Source organism: Homarus americanus, unplaced genomic scaffold, assembly GCF_018991925.1.
Source record: "Homarus americanus isolate GMGI-L3 unplaced genomic scaffold, GMGI_Hamer_2.0 scaffold20465, whole genome shotgun sequence".
NCBI lineage: Eukaryota > Metazoa > Arthropoda > Malacostraca > Decapoda > Nephropidae > Homarus > Homarus americanus.
In genome coordinates this window covers 2,479,264-2,505,314 of record NW_024756914.1, presented here as the reverse complement: position 1 = coordinate 2,505,314, position 26,051 = coordinate 2,479,264, and the positions used below count along the sequence as shown (strand labels likewise).

Sequence of the window (26,051 nt, the reverse complement as noted above, 5' to 3'; positions counted from 1 at the left end):
ACCCTGAATAGTGATTTAATAATACTAAATAAGTTTTAAAGTGACGAATAAATAGAAAATAAATAGAAAACTGTCACCGTTATATTTTAAATTACAGTATTATTGTTTCATGAATTTATTTAAAATTGTACTTAAACATTCAAAAAACAATAAACAAAATATATTATGGGTACAAAATTAATATCACCAGAGTTTCGTTAAGAAGTTTTCGATGTTTAGTGATGGTGGGAGCGGAGTTCTCCAAGAGTTTTTTAACCTTCACGGCCTACATACTGTACTGTACACGTCATCACCACATGGGTGGTAAGGCCCCGACTTCGTTACTACAGGTATATTCAATTTTATTTTTATTTTTGGGTAAAACTGTAGTTTCGGCCAATATGCCCTAGTAGTTTAGAAATTATTTTATCCTGTGTATTTTGGTTTGATTTAATCGAATTTATCCTTTATTTCCAGGTGAAAGTACCCATTTTAGAGTTGCCCAAAAAGTATGGCAAATTTTAAAATTCATTTCTGACCTTATTATTTTTTGCCTCTGGTTGAAATGGGGTTAGAAATACTTCAAATAAAGAGATCTAAAGGTTGGGGATGATTAAAACAGTCGGCCGTGTATTGGCCGAAACTGCAATAATACCTTTGTTTTGTTAGTGTTGGTCATTTATATGAAAAATTGGCATCCAGTTGGCAAAAAAAGTATATTTCATTTGGGTCTCATGGATTTAGAACTGACTAATACTGTTGTCTCACTCGGGTTGGCAGGCGTGATTGTGAGATTCCTACATATTATGGTAGGCCTAATTTAGTTACTTAATTTGAAATATAAAATAATTTCATTGCTTTACGATTGGTGAGTAACAGTATGCCTCATGGGTCTTTACCAAAATCCTTTGTCAGTTGTCCTATTGTATAACACAAAATCGTATAGATACAATTTCGAGCGAGTGTACACAAGCCACCAGCCAACACCCTATGAAGTATTCCCTAACATTCTAATCCTGAGAACAATGACAAACAATAACCAGTCATTTATAGTATAGGATACCTGTTTGGTTTATACAACACTCTTACATCACAATAAGTAATAAGGAAATATAAGTAATTTATATAAGGTACGATTGAATTGTTCTCACAACAATTCTGTAGTTTTATTTACACAGTCTGTTGTTAAATACAATGGAGAATCATAATGTGAAACAAAACCATTGGATAAAATCAAGTAAATATATTATCTAGGAGTTAATAAAAAATTCACTTCACTAAATAAGTAGATGCTCATGTTCTGCCTTATATAAAATGTTTTCATCTTGCTTATTGTCTTACTGTTAAAATGGAAAGGGCTGCCCCAAACATATTATTCACTGCCCAACATCAGATATATATCAGGGGGCCTCAGGGGGTTCATTTCTTCCCTTCTTCTTGGCACACTGGACAGTCTTCCCCTGACAACCCACACTACTGATTCAGCAGTACTTTTCACCATGGTTCCTTTATATTTCTGGCAACATTTCACAGTGTAGGTTATGGAATAATACAAGAACAAGGCCACTCCATTTAACAACAGGACAATAAAAAAATTATTCCTGTAAATTATTTGGGTAATATCTAAATGTACTGCAACATTATAATATCTTAATTCAACTCCAATTTGAGCTTTCCACCTCTCTTTCCAAGTTTTTACTACATATGTCATCCAGTACCATAAAAATAACAAAGAGAATAAGAAAAGCGCTATACATCTATTCACTTTGTTAAAGGAAGAATGTGAATATAATACAAATGAAAGATAATTATAATCAGAGCCAAGTACAAACTAACAATGGTAATGCACTTCACACTTACAAAAAAAAATTTATTTAATTTGTCTCTCGGGCAATATTCACCAACATAACTGACAATTAATGTAAGGTAGGAATTATTAGCCTCCAGTTCTTAGATTCCTAATCAAACATCAAAAATAGAAAAGTTAAGAATTATTTCTGATTCCCTACCGGGTAGTATGAACAATATACACCATTAAGAACTTGACTAAGAGATGACTAAAATAACTGCACATTTCAAACACCTCTTCAAGTTTTTTAATTAATATTGATATAATTATTGGACAAATACCTTTAAGGACTTAAATTTTGAAAAGTTAAGTTTCAATGTGTTACAACAATGACAATTATGATGTACAATTTATAATGTCTCTTTTAGTTAAGTGAACCAGCGGCATCTCTAGCAAGTCTTAAAGCAGGTGTTACAGCAATGATTAATGATGGATTATGTGGTGACTTACCTAGTAGTAATTGGGGACGTTTTGCTTATAGTTCATTGCAAGTGTAAGGCAGGAGCTGAAGCTAAAGACCGTTAGAGTGCATCAGTATCACAACAGTTACATGGTGCATGGGAAAGCACTACACAATCAGCATACTCTGCTTGTCTCACATCGGCAGTGTGATATAGTCATATATATGTGCATTCACGAATTTGTTTTCAATACTGGTGCAAAATTCATACAAAGCCATTACGCTCATATAAGCAAGAGTGGTTTTCGACAAGTACCTACGCAATATTCGTTCAAACCCTTCCTCAGCTTCAACCCTTGATGCTGCAGTACTGACTCACACAATAAAAGCATCAAAGTTAAGTGATAAAATCTCACGACTTCTAGTTAGTTAAGTTATAAAATTTAGCCTCTTAGATTTAGTTAGAAAAAAAATCATGCCTCAAATTTCGGGAACTGATAAGACAACTTGAAGAAACATTAACTGTACAGAGACAACTTAATCACAATATAAAGACCAATTTTTGTTTTTAATGATACTGTACTGTTTATAAATTTGATAACTGCATCCATAATTGTCTAATAAAAAATTCAATACAAAGTTATTAAAAACAGTTTCATTTTTCATTTCTCCAGACAGATTCTCATCATTGATAAATAAACAGAAACAAGATACACTAGACTAAGGACCAAGTGTCTAGCATACTCCTACAACTGATGAACACTTTACCACACTCACCAATTTTCGACTACATCTATGTAGCAATACAGGTAAAAGTTAATTGGTGTTTTGAAAGGTAGGAAGGAAGGAAGGATCCTGAAATTCCCTTTTATGACCCAGGCTAGACTAAATGTCTCACACAATATAGCAGGTTAACCTCAGGACTTCTGTGGCCAGGACTCATTCCTTAATCAGTTACACATTCTTGTCACAGCTAAATCCTCAAAAAGGAATCTTTAGAAACATTAATCACTATTTAAGGTAAGTGGCAATGAGTTGTGACATTACACTGGCAGGAGTGTACTGTACTTTTCATCTGGGTTGGCCACAAATGGACATTCAACACTTCACCCCCTCAGTTTCAACCTACTTAACATGCTACCCACTAGGGTTTGAGACTGTCTGTGGTGCTTAACCTCGGCTCAGTCATAAAATGGAAATTCAGGATCAATCCTTCATTTATGACCAAATGACATCTCTAAGTGACTCTGTTGTCTGAAGTCAACTAGATAATGGGAGGAGGTGGCACTATAACTTAATCTTCTAAAATAATGAGCTCCAATTGCTAATATGAAAATACATCTCCCTAAAGGTATTAATCTTATTTTCATATAAGTTATACTGTAGTAGAGCACAAGGGAACTATCCACACAAACTTTCCAATTAACATCCACATATTTCAACAGTATTAAACTTGGCAAGGGAGGAGGGAGGTGATTACTGTCAAACCGATGACCCAGTGCCTTTGAAAGAATGGCATTTAAAAGATCAATATGGTTGACCCAGTTGCCAGGTCTGGTGTGCATGTGCTGATGTGACTCATTGCTGGCTACCTTACAAGGTGACTGTTGTTTCTAAAGTTCCCTTCTCAGGGACTCGGCTATAAGAAGAACATGTAACTAAATAATGAATTACATCCTGGCAACTAATGTCTGAGGTCAACCTGCACTCTCTACCCATGAACTTAGTGCTATAATATGTGAGTCACTTTAGGAGAGAGTTTGGTCATAAGTCTGAGTATAAATTACTTGTTTCTAAAAATTGCACCACCACGTTCTCACACACCTTGAAAGTTTCATTTGTCCAAGAATAACCAATGCGATCCACTATTGACAGCATCTTGATCGTCGATACTTCCCAGCAACAAATAATTTGCTCTAGTCAAATCTGACTATTGCAATGAATAAGCCTTAATATTAAGTCAATGAACAGCAATTAATTACTATTCTTGACCAATTCATATTAGTAATACAGAAAGTTACTTTCTGTTTGAAAAAGGTTAGTCCATTTCCTGATACAAAACAAGGAGCTACTACTGACTACAAGACACCCATGCAAAAAAAATGCTTGAGGTGGGAAGGTAGATCAAGTAAAACCTGGAGTTCACATGTTCAAAATAAATAATGTGAGCTACAGGCACTCACATTCTTGCAGTTTGTCAGTCTTGGAACCATTAGAACACAGCTGGGTTCTTGAGTTTATATTTTATAAAAATGTCAATATAAGTACAATTATGCAAACCAGAAGGCTGATATTAAGTACTGGCATTAATAACCTCATCCTTTGGTTGCAGTTCCACAGTAACTGTTTATATTAAGCATACATAATTTACATGATTATGTTTCTAACACTGTAAAAGGTGTTTCAAGTTTCTTTAGAAATGTTCACCAGTCTTATAAGTATCTCTGTATTAGCTTTCAACTACTGAAGAGGAACAGCAGTTCCTGTAGCTTTGTGTCATGGTGTGCACAAGTGTCTTGTGTGACACATTAAAGGATGGCTACTTTGGCTTTTGGTCTGTAGATTTATCCAAAGTCTGGGATTGGTATATGACGGCTCCAGTAGTCTGGTCGGTAACCACTTGTATTGTTGTCTTGCAGAAGAAACAGTCAGATCGATTCATCAAATGCTGTGTTACACACGCCCTGTAAGATAAACACAGCCGGTATAGATTAATTATTAAAATTACTGTTAAATATGGCTACTTATCAATTACTGGAGAGGAGATGACTTGAGTGTAAGAAGATCATAAGATATACATGAAAACAATACAAAACAAACAAACAAACACACACACAAAATGTATGATATTCATAATTCATTACTGTACTGTACAGTAGTGGAAGAACAGAGTAACAATCACATGAGGCAAGTTTTCTAAACAGTGAGAGATACAGTTTTGATGACTCACCTGCAGGAGGAGTGTGCGCATGGTTCAAATACTGCAGAAGCTGAGTATGCATAACAGATTGTACATAAGGAGTCTTCATCGTCCCCTGAGGTGGGCTCCCCACGGCTCTCAACACAAGCTTCTAAATGACTAAGAACACGCTCCACTTGATTTAACTCGATAATAGTTACATCATCGGGGTCTGAAATGGTCAGCATATAATCAATTATGCTATCATAGTAAGGGAACACCATAACAGAAGATATAAGACAGAATGACTGACAACAACTGAAGGAGTGTGATATGCCTGATACTGTACTGTCCCACTCTCCAACACAGTGGATAAGGGCTTGCAATAGTTGACAAAATTATACTGTATATTAAAACTTGCTGAATCCTTCTTCACTACAGTAACTTTCAAATGTATAAAATGCTTAACCTAATATTATAAATTACCAGATTATATAAAATGAAATATGACATATACTGCACTGTGGAAGTCTTATTGAGGAATTAGTGTGTAAGTGTTGATATCTGGCTACAACAGAGGTCTACAGTACACTGCTGACAATATCACGAGCAAACAAAAACTTATCATATGAGAGAGGTATAGGACTAATTTTATCAAAAGAAAATACAAATTTGGTAGAAGAGACAGGGATGTAATATTGACAACATTGCAGGTAAATAAAATTTGGAAAGCAAATGCATCTTCTGATAACTGGCAAAAGAAATTACTGTACATCACAAACAAACATTAATTGGAAAGAAACTTGTACAGTACACTATTTTTTCTCTGTCTTGTTTATGAGGATATATAATAAAATAACTTGATAATTAATAAAGAAAAGATTATTTCTATTCAAAGTCATGTGTACTGGATATTGAAATCATTATCAATTATACTAATTAGCAATAAATTCAAATTGTCATGTCATTATGACAACATTTGAAAAGTTCAAACTTGTTATTCACCAAATTATTCAGATTATGTTTCAAATTCTTAAAAACCTTAACTAATCAAGGCACAATTTTGTTTCTGGGATGAGGCTATCAAGAACTGAGAACGAGGGACTGGATATGACGGGGTGTCTTCTAAGGCAGCCCTGTGTACTACTTCATCATTTTAAGATGTCCTCCTTCTCAAGCTAAAATGTGTAAATTCATGATAAATGAAGTTACTGAAAGTTAATTTTATGTTTAAATAGGGGCCTGATGGCAATAAACAAGTACAGTAATTATGGTACATGTTAAAGCATACTCACAATTCCTTAAGGAAAATTTATTGCCCAAATTATTATTTGATGCTTGAGAATTTCCTCCCCTTGGAACAGCCGGCAGGAGTAAATATTCTAGGTCACCGGAGCCTTCTTCAATTGACGGATTAGTTATGTCAGGTGCTGAGGCTGTTGATGAGGCAGATGCTCCAGCAAATGCCATTCCTGGTGTAGCCTTGATGATATCCTGACCACCCAATAACTGGTAAACAGAACTTAACTGGAAACTGGGCTCATTCAGAAGGGTTCTTGTTGCCACCGGAGCTTTGGGATTTACTGGTTACAAAGAGAAAAAGAAAATTATGATAACTTTCCAAAAAGTGTTGGCTGATACTAATGTACTGATACAAATAGATTAAGAGATGTCTGAATCATGATAAGAGTGGGAGTATAGCATCTTCAATGATAGAGTAGAAAAAGACAAAATGAGATTGAAGTTGAAGATATTTATGGCTGTCATTTCTTTGATGGCTAATGGGGATCCCAGTTAACGGAACTATTACTTATACTGTGTAGTATAAGAGGAAGAAGCTGAAGATGGATGTTGATGCAAGTAAAGTTGTGGGCTTTTAAGGAGAGAGTCAAGGAGATATACAATGTACATATTCATTAAGGTTCAAAATATTGCCAAGATATCCATATCTCCCGACGTCTCACCTTGATCAAAGTCGTGGCTGATGAGGGTGACGAGGATCCCAGTCACCGCTGTTAGTATGGGGTACTGGTGGATAGTTTCTAGACCTGGAATCTCAAGACCCACAACATGGCCAAAACACCCAGACCAGCCACTGACACGGTTGAAAACTTGGCATAACAACTGTCAAGACAAAGAGAAAATACATAAGATATGATATGAGTAATTTTATCACAAGTACAGGTATCACTGTTTAGCATTAAATCACTTAATGTTAATTTGCTTTATTTGATAATTTTTTTTTTACGCCCTTTCTCACTTAATGTTGGGTCAAATTTTGTTTAGCAAAAGCCTAATTTGAGAGTACAATCTCTAAGGTGTAAATTGCCTTCAATCATAATGTTTATGCACCAGCTCCAACCCAGGTGATGGTACGGTAATAATTTCATACCGACAGAGAAAGAGGAAATACAAACTGTAGAAATGATGCTACGACACTACATACCTGACATAACCTTGACAAGAGAAGTTCTGCATTAGGGCGAGAGAAATCTGTAAACAACTGTGGTGCGATGTTAACAATCATTTCCAGAACTCGGAGGAGAGCCAAAGCTAAATCAAAACACGTTGCACATATGCGGAGTTGTCTTGAATCAATAAATACACGTTCCGGACGGTTTGATGCATTCTGGATCTGAGGATAAATTATGCAACTTATATCATTTCTCTTCTACAAGTAAAATAAATTTATAAATAAAGTGCCAAAGTCAAATTTTTCATAAGTAAAAATCTATAGACTGTGGGATTATTTTTTTCTTACAGCAAATCCATTCAATACACAGAAAACTAGTACAAGTATAAAAAAAAATAATGAAATATAAAATTCCCAATGTGTGCAGGTGTTTTACCTCCTGTAACATTCCAATGAATTCAGAGAAGGCCCAGTTGAGCTGGTTCAACAGAGAGTTGAGGAAGGGTATGGCTATGTCAGATGAACTCTCCAGGACTTCAACCACGTGTCTCTGGAATGTCAGCGAATGACAGGGAGCTGTGGGAAGTAGATAAATTATTAGCCTAAATAAATCAAAACTTCATGCAAAATATCACAGTACTGTACAAAAAAATGAGGAACTGATCCTGAAATCCCATCTTATAACTGAGCTTTGACCCGGTAACTCAAGTAAACTAGCCAAAGTCTACAGTTTAAAAACCCAGGGAACCTCAATTCTGGAAGCTGGAACAACTGACTACATAATTAGTTCACTCTTTCAGTCTCAGCCACAGCCATTCAAAATGGATATCAGAGATGACAGCTGCTACTTTACACTGAATGGTGAAGAGTCTTGCCATCACACAAGTTATGTGTTCTATGGCCTTCATTTGGGGCCAGTCCCTAGTTCCAGCTCACTTTAGGTAACTAAATCACCTGATCCAGTCATGGTCATAAACTAGATTTTCAGGAAACATCTGGCATTTAAAACTTGATGTCTGGTGTGGCTGACTCAAGTACAGTATACTAAAGAGTTAGATAATGTGAGACAAAAATAAGTTCCAAGTGCTAGTCCAAATATACATGCCACAGGGGAGTAATTCTTATAAAGTGATAGTACGAAGAAATGATCTATGGCTTCCTTGCACCATTCAGTCCTTAAGTGTTGCTTGTACATCCAATTACTAACCAAATAATTAATTCACAATTAATATAATAATTTCTTCCTTAATTTATGGTGTTAAAACATGAACTTAAAATTTAGCAGACCACCCTAAAATTCAATCTACAGAGATGAGTTACTTGAAGGTTATGCAGTCATTTATCTATTCAAGCTGTGTGGGTCCTGGTTATCAAGGTTTAAATATGTGTTAAAATTACCTGTTGTTTGGGTGAAGTTGGGGTTGTCTGTGTGTGCTGGCTTAGGACCAAATTTATTAGTCATGTGTGGACTTTTGGTGTAGCGGAAACCAAATCCACAGCCTTTCCAAAATCGTACCAAAATCCAGTTATTTTGTGCCCATGCTCTATTTTCATAAGGCTGGAGAAGATTTCGAACCATTTGTTTTCGGCTGTAACAAAAAAATAGTAACTACATTACTGACAAAAAATAGAGAAGGAGAATCAAAATTTTACATCATCATTGAAGAGCCCTTAGTTTTGATAAATTAACATATCCTTTACTTAGCAAGCGGGTAGGCAGTTTTTAAAGTACTACCTGAACCAGGGAAGTTGGTTTCAGTTAAGGGTCTAGATGGTTCAACACTTTAATTAATGTTTGAATATTTCATTTCATAGTTCAAAAGTTTGTTGAAGACCAGAGATCTTTACACAAATATGACAGTTCAACACATTTGATAAGTTCAGTATTTCTAGAAGTATATTACCTGTATATGCAAAATGAAGAGGAAGGAAAAATCTTACCTTCCCTCTGGCATATTCTCAAGAGCAGTCAGGGTTGTTTGGTGACATACAAAGCCTGCAAGGGCCTGGATGAGGGAATCTTTGCTGTCAGCATAGACAATTCGTGAATCACAGAAGTGCAAAGCTAGGAATTCTCCCACACTGGTGAGTAGATTCTGAGAACCTACAAACAAAAGAATATAACTTATATATTACAATACTGACAAATATATCTTATGTACTGTATTTAGTATATAACTGGACTTCAGTTCTTTTCACTATCCTCTGTCTATCTCACTTTGAGAACAACAGTGACATTTTCACCCTATACAACAACTCTCATTGTGTGGCATCTTCTTTTGCTTTTAACATGAATGTACCTTACTGATTAATTTAACACTTACACGTAAGTTATAAATTATACTACTTATCATTTATAAGTTTAACATCAGTCAAAAGAGAAATATTATTATGATGTAATCTTTAAAGAAATTTGTTATGGCAATATGCTTCATCTAATACAAATCAGAAAAATTCTTTCCTTAACCTAACCTAACCTAATCCACCTGCCCTTAAGGTAGGATGGCTATTTTGGGGTTACTAGTCCAAAGTCTCTGGACAAGGAGAAACCTGGTGTCAACCCCAGACCAGATAACCTACTGGAAAGCCCATTCTAAATGTAGAAATAAATAAAGCTAAACTTACTTGGTATACTTTCCGGGGGCACAGTGAAGTAGAGGCGCAATGCTGTGCACATCTCGGTCAAGCTCTCGACGTAGAAATCTGGTACGAACCCAAATAATTCCCCCTCGTTGGAAGCATCCTGCACATGACAGAAAACGGAATTGGGGATTAGAACACGAGTGATTACCGCTTCTTAATGCATCCTTAAATGTGGTGTCTGGGATGAGAGATAAAATGGGGATGAAAAGTGAACTCTATGACAAAACAGAAGTTAATGAGAGACTTAATGAGACTGTATAAGAACAATAGTGAGATATGAGAGAGAAATAGTAATATAATATTCAATGGCAGAAATGTTTAAGAGGCAGAGGATGAAACAATATAATGAGGGACAGTAAAGACTAAAGATTAATATAGAAGAGAGAGGAACACTGACATGCTGAGATAAATATAGTGATAAAGTGCAGAGATAGAGATATTATGAGACAGAGCACAAAGTAGAGATAGTAACAAACAGAGAGGATGAAGTAGTGATGGTAAGAGACAAAGAGAATGAGATAAATGTGTTATGACTTACCTTGAGTGTTGAGAGGATGACCCGCATGAGAGACACAAGATGGGAGTACTTCTCTGTAGAGTGTATGGCAGCGATGACCCACGCCTGCTGCCTTGCCTGCTCCTCCAGCTTGTTGACGAACACTTCCCTCGACCCATTCAGTTCACTCAGTAAGGTGGGACTTGAACCCTATGCCAGATCAAAAAATTTTATCAGTGTAGCAGTTAAGAATTAGTTTTTGACAGCCTTCATCTCCAAAGAAAGATTCATAAAACAGGAGCTCTTATACTTTCGAAAATTTCCCTTTTCTATTACACTTTCATAAATTTTACTGCCTCACTATTCACACTCATCAATCATTTAATTCTTCTTTGCTTGAGTTAATTTATCAATACATTTTATTACTCCATTAACAGGACTGAACGTGTCAACCACCTGTTGTTCAGCATATGTGTCAAAGAAAAAAATAATAATCTGGTTCTTACCTTCTCAATACAGTACTTCATCTTTTTATCAATCTCTAAGACATGGGTGATATTGTCATTCATGGAGTCCCTCTGTGCTGCCACCTTGCCCAGCTGCTTGTGAGCACCAATGTGGTACAGCAGTATAATTCCATCAAGCAGATGAAGCAGGGAATCTCTCATCAGCTTTGAGTTCCCGTGTTGACCAGGCTTGTCTTCCACATCCCCGGGCGTGACATTGACGAGTCGCATGCTACTTTCTACAGTTGGCTCCCCCGACACTAATGCCTTACCCAACACTGCACCTGTAAAATAATTAAAAAAAATTGAAGTCTGAAGAAAGATACTCACTACACCTTATTCAGACTTGGACTTAACAAATACAGTATCTTCACTGGATAAGATAGAGAAAAGAGATAGCCTATTGGTAGTCTATGATTCCATAAAATAATGAAAGATACATTTTAATATGTTCTAAACCTTATTCTTAACTGCTTCTCCATACAGTACTGTACTCTCATATGTTTCCTAATTACAGATGCATTTTCTTTGTATTAGAGCTAGCAGTTGTGTATCTTCAAACCTGTCTACACACAACTTACTGTACACATAGCTATGAGCCTCTAGTGTAAGGATAACTAAAGAAATTAAATAGGAAGATTTTAGACATTTATGCAGCATTAGTCCATTTGAAGAATTTTGAGAATTCACTGGGTAGAGAGTGAAGAAATGAGACTCTGGCATTGAATAAACAAATCCTCACCGATTCACTGATAAAAGTCTGATAAGATGGTGTGGAAAGTCTGTGCATTGCATGATGAATATGAATGAACATTAAAATAGTACTTGAATGGTTCACACATCTTAATATATAAACTTTATTAGTAAATCACTCACAGATTCAGTCCATGTCTACAAATCACTTGACAACACACCTGATGTTGAGGGTTCGCTGTTATGCATAGTATAGTTAATGTCCTCAACAGAACTCACACCAGCTGTTGCATTGTCCAACTCACTGATCACCTGGAAAATTGAAAGCATAAATACTTTGTCCATAGCTTTAAGGGAGTGGAGGATCACCAGATTTGAATAATTACTACACACATAAATAAAATTACTTACCTTCTACCCCTTTAAACCCACTTTCCCAACATCCCCATCAAAATAATTCATGAATTGACAACTTCCACTTTATACAGGGAATCTTTAGGATTTTGTGCCAGATAATATGACACAACAGATGAAGGATTTTGACAACCCTACCTAGACAACAGGACGGTGACGGTTTTCATTTTGAAATTCATCGGACTCCTCAATAAAGGTACTTTTTGGAGTAAGTGGACGTATCATTATTCTATGGAAATACTGTACAGTCTATCAAATTTGAACTAAGAATTTTTTTTTAGAATTCGTACTTGGTATTTTAAGCAGACATGAATATAATCTCTACAAAAGCAAACAATACGATACAGACCTTTGAAGTGTCCATGTGAGTATTAGGAAGAGCCTTAACCAACTCCTTTTTGAGAGTCTTCATTAAGTGTGATTCAAGCCCACCCAATCGATGCGTATCAAAGTAGTTGACGGTCCCATCGTAGAAGAGTCGAGGCGGGATAACAACCTCAGGCTCTCGAGATTCAATTTTCCATAGCTCGTTGAAGATTTTTAAAAGACGGTGAAAGAGGCAGAGAATGACTGGAAGTGGAGTGTAGCCAACGACAGGTACCTAAAACGGAGGAAGGATTCATTTAATAATTCACCAATAACAATAAATGCTAAAACACGGAGTCAAACTAAACGCTGTACCCAGATCAAGGACCAGAAATGTGTAGTTCTGTTAGATTAAAAACCTCATGTTAATCTGAGGTAAGTTTTATTAAGGTGGGGATTAATGAGACCCTGGAAACATCTTGGCAAGTTTATCATTTTAAGAATAACCTGAATTAATAATAACAATAATAATAACAACCAATGTGAATCTAAGCCTGTCAGTGCGAACCTGTATATGACAAGCAATTGAGAATACAAAAGCACTGAGGACAAACAAGCCTTCTCAACGACAGATAGTGTGCAGTGAGAGGAGTGAGTAATAATGCATGAGTTTAATCGAGAATTTAAATCAAAGGAAAGAGTAGTTGGATAAACGAAGAACATTGAGTCAGGTAAGTGGAGAGGATGGATGAAAACTGATGAGAAAATTAAAGATGATCAATGGTACAGGAATTGGGACAGAGAAAATGTAAATAAGACTGGAGGACTATTTGAAGGTATATAATTCCTATTGGACGGTGGGAAACACTATAGTAATATATCACACAGAACAGAACAACTAAGTGATAATATTAATTTCAAAGGCTCCCAATAAAGTGACTGTGAGATGTCTTACGCCTTTCCTATTGTTACTCACCCTAGACCCTGGCGCGTGCTCCTTGAGGAAAGTGCGGAACTTGGCCAGAAACAGTGCCCTGCTGCTCTCTTGATATGTGGGAGCATCAGTGGCATTTAACAGCTGCCTCAAGATGGCTACTTGTATCTCTTCAACCTCTAAAATTTCAATATAAAAAAAGTATTAATAATAATGTCAGTATTTAAATGAGCTTAACTATTACTTGTGTATACATGGCTGCACAGTTTTATGGACACAGTTATTAAAATTTTCACTCATTTAGATTAAGGCTGAACACCTCTCACCTTCTACAGCTAAGCGGATTGTGTTGCACGACTTATCATAGGCTGCTTTATTACCATGAATAAAGGTTTCATCTTTAGAAGTCCACCAAACTGATGGGACCACTTCATTAAGGCCTTCTTCATCAATTGTCTTCATGTTAACAAAACTGGGAAACCTAGAAAACCTATAAAGTTTCATTAAGATTATAATGTTGAAAAAGTGGATCATGTCATAACAAATACTGTACTGAGAGTTGATAGTTTCCATCTCTTATTTTTTTGGAATTAATTTAATTACAATAAAGGAAAACACTCTGGTCTCCTAATGCATTAGTGTCAGACAAGAATGAGGTGGCATACTGTGTATAAACATAGTATACCTGTATCCTAGGCACAAATGTTTAACTTCATCAAAATCACTAATCTATACATTCAAAAAACTTTTAATTCACTCAATATGATTTATTTGATTTTCCATTTATTGATCAAGATAGAGTGTACACTAAATTACCTGACTTTGTCGAAGAGTATGTGCTTGAGGCAGTACTTCCTGAGGCGGGTGTGGGAGAGGATGACATACAACAAACGAAGGTTGTATTTTTGGCCACGAAAAAGGATGTTTTCTGCTGCCTGCTTGTGGCCAGTCAACAAGCAGATGATCAGATTGTCCAGGCACTTGAGGAGTTCATGACTCTAAAATTAATTTCAACAAAATTTAAATTTCAAAGCTTTGGAGATACATTATTTACATATACAGGTGTTCCTCTACTTACCAACATTTGACTTATGAACTTTCAAAGATATGAACATCATTGTTGAGGAGGCTACCTGCCAGGGCAGGTGTTTAATGTAAATGAGACTGGATTATGCGGAAGAAAATGCCTGACAACATTATATTACCAAAGAGGAGAAGAGTATACTGTACTTGGTATAAAGGCTGCACTGTAGGGTATAACTGTACTGTACAGTACATCATTAATTTTTCATTTTTTACAATACATTTGATATCAACAAGACTAAGGTTGGACTTATGAACAATCTTTAGGAACATGACTCATTCAAAGTAATAAAGTACACATACACACATACTGTACTGTACAGTATATCAAAGTTTATGCTGAAACTTATGCTAAATCTAAAGACATAAATTTCAGGGGTAACCTTACCTCCATGGAAGCCATAAGGAAGTCAAATAGGATGTGTGCTTTGGGAAGGTTTAATCCATCAGTACCCAGTCTACGTGAGGCTGGAGTGCTCTTCGCATGTGGATCTGGTGTTACTTCAGCCAGCTCTGCTAGAGCAGGAACAAGGCAAGCTTCTACAACATATGGGGTAGCCAACAGTGGACCCAAGTGTGCAGCAATGTGTTGCACCACAAGGTGTATGCAAGCTTTCCGACGTCCCCCACTCAGCTGCTCCTCTTTTCTTACTAGATCAGTATACTGGTAATGAAAAATAACGTTAAAAAATGGAAGGTATATTGTATACAATAAAATCACATGCCCAGAATTTTTTTTATGAATCTATAGATCTTTTAAGCTTAGTACAGTACTGTATTTCAAAACAAATAATACTTGGTAAGAGTACCTGAAGCCAATGCATGTCGAGGTTCACTAGACTTGTGAGCCACGATACACATCGATAGGCCTTCACTAGATCACTGGTGGGAGGAGCTTCAAGAGGAGAGAATCCTGGCTGTGGGTAACGGAAAGGTGTTGCCCCAAAATTGACAATCAAGTTTTCTCCAAGTGCTAATGACACAGCTGGGAAGTAAGCTATGCCAGGACCAGTTTTAACGTTGCTAAAGGCTGGACCAAGTGACTTGCCATTTCTGATGGAATAAAATTCATCTTTCAATATTTCTTATCAATGAATTAAGTCTTTGTATGTCATTCAAGCTAATGCTCATGTTTAGATACACAGCTTTGACCATAAACATATTTTTCCTATAAAAAAAATCACAGCACTGCCTCCCATATAAAAAGAGGCTGCGAATGAAAAGTAAATTAAGGTCTAGATAAACATCAGTTCTTGTCCGATCAGCTAAGTTAAGCAATGTTGAGTCTGGTTAATACATGGATGGGTGACCGCCTGGCCCTAAGAACACGAGAAGCTGCTGGCATAAGGAATCTTCTACTGGAAACAAGCCTCTCATGGTGCTGTCAGCTGTCCTTTATCAAATTGACTGAATATCAATTATTTTTACACTTTATTATTACATTATCATTACTTTATATCACAGTCTGTAAGACAACCATAAAAAAGGAAATGATAGGATTCCTTTGTTGCTTATGACTCTACCCGCATGATATACCACAGTGCGAGTGAGACTACCCACATGATGTACCCTAGTGGGAGGGGGTTTGTATAAATGAGTGACACAACTTTAAAACTTATTGCTTCACCAAACTACTCCTGATGTTATCAATTGGTGAAACATAATACAAAATTCTTTATCTGCAGGCTGTTTAAGTTTACAAATGAGTAGTAAATCTTATCATATTTGGTGAAAAACTATTCAGCCAAGGATATCTCATGAATATATCCCTTAACAGTTGCAGGCTTAATGGACACCAACCTATCCATTAAGAGTGGTACCCTTTAGGACCAGACTTCTATTTTAATGGTTAGGTTAGGCCTCTAAGGACTGGGGACCATTTAAACAGTCAGTTCACAAAGTCTTTTACCTGAAAAACATTACGATTCCTTCCTCAAGGTCCAAGGTACATGAAATAATGTCTCCACACTGCCACATAGCTCCATATTTGTAGGTAGCTACATTCCACTTGCGTTGTCTGTTGCCATCATAGGCATAAGAATCTGGGGTATCACCTGAGGAAAAAAGATCAGCGGTACCTTAATTTTTTTTAATTAAAGCTCTCAGGAAAATATTCATAATACTGTACAGTATACAGTATATACCATAACCCATAAGAATATACACATAGGCCCCAAATCAATTATCTACCAGTTCAATGTATTTCACACAAATAAATGTACTGCAATTCATTATCTATGTAACCATTACTTGAAATACATTGGATCACCATCACTGACTTATGGTCATGTCTCACAAAAACTTTACTTTTGGATAAAAATTGAATGAGATAGACACACACACACACACAGTACACTACTATAACAAGACACTAAATCACAAACTCACAGATATAAACAAAGATAATATATTATGGGTTAATCCTAAAATCTTGTTGTGTAACAAAGCCTTGACCAAGTGACCAGTGAATTACCCAGACAAATCTACAGGGTCAATACCCACGGAAACCCTGCATGTTGCTCATGGTACTACAGTAATATCTCCGTTAGCCGGAATCCCTCAAACACGAAAGTCTCCGATAGCCGGAATTTAAATTTTCTCTGAAAATCGTTCCCAGAGCCGGAATTTTCCGGAAAATTACGGCATTGGCAACGATTTTTAGAGGGGCACATTTTCCGTAAAATTCCGAGAAAATTTTCCCGATACGTACCCGGAAAATTCCGGGGAAGAGGGATATTTTTCCGGGTTCAAGAGTTGACGTACTGGGCAATTTCTGGAACTTCCAAAAACATTTTTCCATTACCGGGAAAATTCTGGGGATGAGGATTTTTTTTCCGGGATTGAGAGAGACGCCTCGTTACCCGGAAATTTCTCTATCCCGGAAGTGCTCTGCACCAATTGTTCCGGCTAATGGGGACATCACATTGACTATATATTACAGTGCTTAGAATAAGAAGACTGACAGTGAATAAAGGAAACCTCTGTATTTGTTTGAGCAGAAGAAGAAATAGAAGATATGAAGATGACGACAAAGAGAGAACAAAAATCAGAAAATTAAGGAAATTGATTACAGTACTTTGAAACCCCTATAACAAATACCGTAATTTAAAGGTAATTAAGATATTTTTTAAACTACTAAAACTCACCAACGCCCTTTTCTTGAGAGAACTGGCAGGCCATGGTGGCCCAGCCAACCTGCATCACTCCCTTCGTGCCCAACATCAGCTCATACTGCCACTTGGCTGACAATGTGGCAAAAATGTTTTCATGTATTAATAACAAGTAAATAGTTCAGGGTATACAAAAATAATTCTAGTTTAATAATATCAAAACTAAAATACTGTTAAGGAAAACATATGTAATTACACTGTGACCTCACTGAGTTTAGTAATTAGTTTGTTTTATCATTTAAAATATTAGTATACAGTACAATAAATAAATCTTCCTAAACTCTGGGTGATTAATCTAGTCTCTTACAGATAGTGGTCCAATCACCTATGTGAGACTGTACCTCACCATTCACCAGAAACAAATGAAGGAACAATATACAAAGCCATTAACTGTGACTTTTAATGCACATAATATATTTTAAATGAATTTCTATTGGATAATGAACCATGAACAAGAACTCACCTTTATAAACACAACTGTTGGCACGTATGGTTGAAAAATTGTCCTGAGAATTTACTCCTAACCTATCATAATTGTATGAAAAACTTCCCACACTACTCTTGAAGTCAAACAGTACTCTTGAAGGCCCCAGTCTGCCTTCAGTAGACCACGGTCGGAAAAGCTAGAACAAAAGTAAGGTTACACTGCATTGTTTATATATTACAGCATAATAAATACAAAACAATAATGCAAGTACGTAATTACTATTTTCATAAAAAGTATTCTAACACCATTAAATACCTTATAGAGTATTGCGTAAATATAATTCAAGTAATGACATCCAAAATATCATAATTTATTTTTTTTTAATTCATTATCTTAACTATATGAACCAGCAAAATATTCATAAAAATGTCATATCCTAAGTAATAACTCACAGGCGATTGTCCCTGATGCCGGACTAAGTTTTCCAAGATCAGTCGCAGGAGGCACTGTATGGTTCCGTAGTCTGGCAACTGACTACATATACCACTGAAAATATATCACAAAATTTCATTATTTTTTATCATAAGAGCAAAAACTCTTCACATTAAAGGCAGTTGGCAGCACAGCATAGCACAATAATACCCCTTCAACCCTGCTGAGGTAAGGAAGGCCAGGACACCATCAACTGAGTCCTTACTGTTCATTGTAAAGCCGAATAGCCGAGGGAGGGCAAAATGTACACTCTCTTCTATGAATCTTTGCTAATAATGAACACAACAGAGATAATACTGTACTATACTCCCTACCTTCATCATATACAGTATACTGATAAGTCCAGTCAATCAATAATTATAGTCTCTGTGTAAAGACTAACACAACCTATCCACAAATGCAAACTGTTCCATAGTTCCTGTAAAGTGAACTTATGCAAATTTGCCTTTGAGAAACACTTTTTAATGTATAATGAACAAGGTGGAAATAAAGTATAGGAGTATGAAGCAATTGAGTGAACTGAACCTCTAAGACTCACTCAAGAAACTGGCCATCTGGGTGAGATCCTCGGTATCGCTTTAAATCGTCTTCAAAAACATGCCGCACCACAGCATCTAGCAGGTAATCTGTGGGGCAAATTTTAAGAATAAAATGATTACGTAAAAGGACATTATATTCTGCACCAAGTAGAAATAACTTGTACTTTCAATGGTATTATAAGAACATTCTTATTGCATGAGAAGAACTATCAGAGTAAAGACACTAATACCAATGTGCTTCTCTATTTCTGAACATACATGATGAGTAGTATTTATGTAAACCTATAAACCAATTAAAACAGGGAGAGAAATATTAGTTGATATATTCCCCTTCACTGAAATTTACTGAAAGAGAAGCAAATATTTTTTTATCCATATGCTGGGTGTCATAAAAATAACTGTTAAAAAGTTTAATGCGTAGGATCCACCGACTACGTACTTTCAACAGGTATTATTTTAGAGGCATTATTTTCTCTAACTTGTTTCAACTTCTTGGTCAAAATTATGAATACAGTATTGATAATTTGTATTAACGTCTGAGGTGCAGTTAAGAATAATACCCATCAACATTCATACACTGTTGAATTATTAATACTAAATATTTTCATGAAATAATTAATGAATGTTATGAATACTATCTTACCGCCACAACAGCCAGGGTCATATAGCGCCGGAGATAATTAATGATAAAAGGTTTAAATAAATAGAAATGACAAATTAAACAAAACCAGAAAAACCCTGGTAAGTGTACAGGGTATAATATACCCTTGACAACAATACACCTTAAAATGGATTCATCAATGTGTGTAGTATACTGTACACAAAATGGATTAACACTAACAAAATTACATTTGTGTTTTGTTCATACAACAAGAGGATGATTTTTGCAGTTAGTAATGTAAGTTTATAATGTAATAAGCATTAGTTTATGGTGCCATACTGACTTGTTTGAGTAGAAGAGTGCATCGAGGATCCAGCCACAGAGAAATCTTGTCGGCTGTCGTGGGGTAAGGGAGGGCCGCTGCCACCACCACGGTACCCAACTCCTCCGTTGTTACCCATCATGCCAGACATTTTCTTATCAGTAGTAAACAATCCTCACCCAAGTCCAGTATCTGTAATTTCATCAATGATATATATATATATTGTGTACATATTAACTGACACAGGAATTTACAATAAATTAATATCTTATTAGAATTACAGTACAGGGGAGGTATACCTGAACTGTACTACCATCAGGTTCTTATACCTGGCACTCTTCCAACATGCAGAAACTCTAGGATCACCTGAAGATTAAAGACCCCAGTTTATTTCCCTCGCATATTAACAACTCTAATGCTACCCCTAGGGTTAGATTAGGTTAGGTTCGGTTAGGATGGTTAATCTTCAGGTGAAATAAAGTGGGGTGCCTTATTTTTTTGGTGATCAGGATTCTAATATGGAGTGATAGGCTATCTAATTTCTACTAGTGTTGTAATAATATTATACGTGTATTTATGTACTTTTTGAAACATTCGTGCGAACGAAATTTGCAAAAATGCAGTACCGTACTTCAATACCCAGCTTAAACGTTTATCACCTGTGCACACACCTCCACTTCAGACATTGTGTGGATAAGTAAGAAAAAAGATTTGGGTTAACCAGCTACCTAACAAAAAATATATATTGAAGAAAACTTATTTCTTACCCCAAAAATTAAGCAAATCAGGTGGAGGAATAGCATGTTCCAAATTCTGGGTTTTCCTCCAATTTTTCCCGTAAATAAGTCCTTGCCACCTGCCCGCCTCACATAATGTCATACTTGCATGTCACTGTTGACAAATGCTTTGCAGTGAGTAAAGGAACCCAAATACTAAGTGACGGAATGCTTTCCAGCCAGCGAACAGCCGACCTTACTTCCTTTCCATACCTTACCTTACCTAACCTAACCTAACCTAACCTAAAGTCATAAAATCGTAATTCCAAAATAGGATTGGTAGGTTTCACCGAATCATCTAATCTGCAATAAATTAGAATACTGTATTTTATAATGTAATAATAACAACATTCACTGGAAGCGTTCACGTACATATGGAAAGGACGACAAAAATGACAAATCCCACAATTATTTGTCTCTTTTCAGATAATCTTCTTCATGTAAGAAACAATAGTTTATCATCATAGTCTACACAAAAATTACCTAAATTCTGCTGCTCCTGCTATTGGTTCTTGGAAAGTATGAAATAGAATGACATTATTTATGTCTATGAAATTTTCGGACACTTTCTGCTCATATATACCAAGACAGAGTCCTCGTGTGGATGGCTTGGAACATTTTTACGGAGATGAAATACTACGGCAAAAGCCTAAATACAAAAGGTAGACTTACTATTCCACCATCTAATTTACTTGAAACCGAGACTAATTGTAAGGACAAAATTCATCACATTATTTCTTGCGATGACCAAGAACTGAAAATTTTTCGAGAAACCTGACCTAACCTTAAGAGACAACATGACGACTGCAATTTCTCAGTCATCGCAGGAGACAAAGTGATGAGATTTGTCCATACAATTAGCTACCCAAAGTGTTTGCCTTATCCCCGAGGTAAGAAAGAATGCCGACGAGATTCTGAAATTTAATAACTCCAGCCAATCAATGGTGAGTGTCCAACCTCTCCTGAATATGGATGTGTGTGGCATTTGTGAAGAAAAAATAAAGATATTATTAAATTAATACACAACGCTTACAATAATTCAATAGATATTTTTGTGATGCACGACATTCTTAGAAAAATTGCAACCTGTGACCAATGCAATAACCCCTGCGTCTACGGGCAAGAGAGACGCAGTTAACACAAGGTAAAATATTTAAGGTTAGGTTGGGTTACGTTTAGTTACCTTAGGTAAGGTTAGGTTAGGTTAGGTTAGTTTACGTTAAGCTAAGTTGGCTTAGTTTTCTTTTTAGAACAATTTCCAATAAGATATGATAAGAAATTTAAGACTAGATTAGTTTTTTTTTTCAATTTTTAAGAATTTGAAAAAGAAATGGTGGTCAGAAATTATTAATGCATATAAAACAAATAGAAAAAAATATTAGGTAGTTGGTTAACCCAAACCATTGTTCTTAACTATCACTGTACATATTGAACCAATATTGTATGAAGAGTTTTAGTAATATGTTTTACTTAAATATCTCGTGGGGGAGAAAGGAAAAATAACCAATTGAACAACAAAATTATTGTTTTAAATCTCATCACAAAATACTGTATTAGAACTTAGAGGATATTTGTCTATACAGGTGTATATATATAAAAACCTTATGACAGAAGACAGCATAAGGTAACACAACCAAACATGATAACCTTATAACATTATGATACTTTTTAAGAACTAGTTTGGTTAGGAATTCCAAACTATAACACAGGCCAAAATATGTCTAAGTAATTCAGAACTCTAGCTCGAATTGTTCAAGTTTATCATGGCCAACAGATCACAACCAACCTGACACATCTCTATCATGAACACAGTCTTGCAGTCACTTGTATTATAATGTTTTAAAGGGTTACAATTAAATATACACAGTTCCCCTAAACTTCATCATAATTAATAGAGAATTACCCAGGAGAACTATATTTAATTTATGGCTCGCTCGTATAAATACCAAATTTAAATAGGAAATATTTTTTCCTTGAAGGATATAAATGTGGGGATGCAGTGAGTGAGGAGCCTCTACACTCACCTCCTCCAGAGCTCTCCTCTCAGTCCTCCTTCACTTATCACTTCATTTTCACAAAGCGGTGCCTCCAGAGCTTCCAATAGCACTAATATGAGTTAACATATTCTTCTCTTACTGAATGAATCACTCGTCAAGGTCCTTTGATTACTTCTGATAGATTGTTTTGATTCTCTGTCATCTCACGCCTCTCAATATTTAACTTGTGACTTTGTCTTTATAAATCAAATTTTGGAAATTGTATATAATTTTACCTCTCGAGAAACATGAACCGTTCACACCTGACATGTATAGATAATTTTATTTCTGGTAATAATGTATTTTCAGGAATATTACGAAACATTCATTATTATTATATTAAAACATGTCGTCACCCTCAGACACAGGACTTACTTCTGTTCGCCATGCCATCTGGCGACTCGTCCTGACCTCCACCATGGCGGCAAAATCAAACATGTATCATTCTTGTACAGTACACACATGTGACCTGTCATGTGGTCGCCTTCACGTGCCTAACCCATATATGAAAACCACATGTATATGCTTTATACTTTAACATATTCGTACATAAACCTCGATGCATAGATTTGTCTCATCTTAACTGATTTTGTTATTTCTTCGCATACTTTTTTTAATTAATCGACAAATTAATGTGTATTGTGACTATAAAACCAAAACGAGACTTTCACCTCCAGGAGAGACGTGCCCTGTGAGACATGTAACTTGGGGAAGGTAAAGGGATTGGGATGGGAGGCGTGTATACCCCGTCAGTACTCAGAAACTTGAACCTATTTGCCCAAAAGAACTCTTCACGGTGTAAGTGTGGCTTCCTGCAGATGTTCTTACGACCACAGGAGATACTAGTTGGCTACATTAGGTGTGACTACTCTGGTGTACGGGTTGTGGCCAGGTTTTCCCAGACAGGACAAATAGACAAGTGTTTGGTAAAGTTGGTCGATATGTGAAAAATATTTGGGTTTGATTTCATGTTTTAATTCATTTTATTTCAGTGCGTGGAAATTAATGTATGTATACTCGTAAGCATTTAATGATGATAACACATAGATTATTACTTATTCCTAATGTGGTCTAATTGACAAATTAAAATTGACGGCGAGCAACAATGTGGAAACATGGAATAGAACGGAACCGAAAGATAAAAGTTATTTACAAACACATTTTGATTTTAAGCATCTACTGTAGCTTACTCCATGAAACAATATGTGTTAAAAAATGTTTAGTTGAAGATTGACAGACGAATATCAATAGAGTATATAAGAAAGTACACTTACCAATACAATACTACCTGCCGGTCACTACATGCCACTGTGGACAGGCTGTGGTGATTATAATTATTTCAACTTGGTATTTTAGATATTTTGGATTAGGAAGACCATTGATCATGACCAAGTTGTGACTGTTTTATTGTGTAGTCAACAGGAAATGTTTCTCTAACCAGTGCTGTTATTTGGCCTGTGTGTGTGTGTGTGTGTGTGTGTGTGTGTGTGTGTTTTTATGTTCAGTTTATGATTCACACGATTACTATTCAGAAAAATAATGCAAGTAACGACAACATTCAGAATTTAGAATTTAAGACAAATAAACATGCATGGCCAAACTCCGATTAAAACGGAAGAATAACAGGTGAAGAATTGTGGTGGCTATCGTAGTGTGTCCACAACGCGTTGTAGTCGTGTTTTTTTTCGTCAGTAAGCGAATTCGTCTTTTTGAGTACATGTACAGGTGTATACATGCAGGAGTGTACGAGTACCAGAGGCGTGAGTGTCTACAGTAATATTTTGTTATCACTCCACTCTACCACTCTCGCCATCACGCGCTTTGTTTAATAGATAGAACTACTACAGCATCAGGTGGCGTTAACATGCATGTAGTTATTCTAGGAACTTGAAGCAGTGTTTGAGACGAACGTAGTATTGCGAAGGCTAGCGACATATGGTAAGTATAAAGGCGTGTGAAGGTCATTTCGTGTGCGGGGCTCAAATGTTCTGCAACTGAGACAGTAGAAAAAATTTCCCAGTTAGTTATTGAAGATCTCAGAACTATATTGACGTCATTTGGTGTTACTCTTTGTGTTCTAATTTAGCACAGATTAATTTGGGGAGAAAATTTTTTGTACGTTTCTTTTTGATAATCGTAGACCCTTACTACACATATATATATATATGCTCAAATTATTACAAAGAAACACCAAGCTAAACAGAATGTTACCACCACCTTCCTTCCCTCCACACATACTGTACAGTACCACAACATACACAGTACAAATACTCACCTATACACCACCACATTCACTCCTCCCCATGCTAACACTGTCAGGGATCATCACAAGAAGTACACTGCCACAACACTGAGTCCATTGCTTTTACTGTACTATATCATCATATTACCTGGTCTATTGTGGTTCAAGGGACAGACGTAAACTCTGGTATATTTCTGACGTTTTCACCGATTTTAACACTGGGTTTAACACTGACTTTAACACGAGGTTTATCACCACACCCAACAACACTGGGTTTGACACTGACTAGAGTAGCTCCAGTCCTGGTATAATGACGATTACAACACTAGTACACTGACTCACACACTCGCCCGGTCGGGATGGTACGTTTCCTGAGTAAACGTTTAGTCCTCCACTCCTTCCCGGACGCCCCTAAACCCCTCAAGTGCCTTAAACAATTTGCCGCAAAGTGTGTGTGTGTTTAGTGATGTTTTTCTCACGACTTTCAGATCCCGGAGGAGTTAATGAAGTGACTTATATATTAATTTTGTGATTTGTTCTCTGTTACTCATTGTTGGCAAGTATGGTGTATGCTGCATCCACTGATTGTATATGCCGATTTAAAGACGTGGCTCAATGTACAGACAAATATTTTCCAGGGGGCTGTAGGTACACTCCCTTGCACCCCTCTGTGGCCACCGATGCATGAGTGTAAAATTAGTCTTTACAAATAGGCTAACATTTTCCCTCCATTTAGTACTGTTAATTTACAAATGTAATTAAGGCGATACATAAATAATGTACGTTGTCTAGCTAATAAAATGTGCATGATAAGTATTTTCTTTGCCTAAA

At 36.2% G+C, this 26,051-nt stretch overlaps 1 protein-coding gene across 3 annotated transcripts; it reads right to left on the bottom strand.

The window, feature by feature from the left end:
• Positions 1-1,131: 1,131 nt before the first annotated feature.
• On the bottom strand, positions 1,132-25,466 carry LOC121857316 (E3 ubiquitin-protein ligase RNF123-like). Of its 3 annotated transcripts, none has more exons than XM_042353324.1 (25): positions 25,254-25,466; positions 20,188-20,358; positions 19,243-19,330; positions 18,665-18,758; positions 18,249-18,408; positions 17,762-17,857; positions 16,525-16,669; positions 15,425-15,668; positions 15,004-15,279; positions 14,349-14,530; positions 13,859-14,022; positions 13,575-13,711; positions 12,642-12,893; positions 12,100-12,190; positions 11,186-11,469; positions 10,722-10,889; positions 10,166-10,283; positions 9,482-9,644; positions 8,939-9,129; positions 7,977-8,116; positions 7,574-7,762; positions 7,092-7,251; positions 6,423-6,710; positions 5,179-5,359; positions 1,132-4,912 (listed from the first exon to the last, which is right to left on the bottom strand). In XM_042353324.1, exons 2-25 carry the CDS (start codon positions 20,315-20,317, stop codon positions 4,768-4,770), a joined length of 4,086 nt encoding a protein of 1,361 aa, XP_042209258.1. In that variant the 5' UTR covers positions 20,318-20,358; positions 25,254-25,466; the 3' UTR covers positions 1,132-4,767. The 3 variants fall into 3 exon arrangements, with proteins under 3 accessions (XP_042209258.1, XP_042209259.1, XP_042209257.1); XM_042353325.1 differs by lacking the exon at positions 25,254-25,466 and adding an exon at positions 22,967-23,270 and having other exon boundaries at positions 13,859-14,013; XM_042353323.1 differs by lacking the exon at positions 25,254-25,466 and adding an exon at positions 22,967-23,269.
• Between the last annotated feature and the right edge of the window lie 585 nt (positions 25,467-26,051).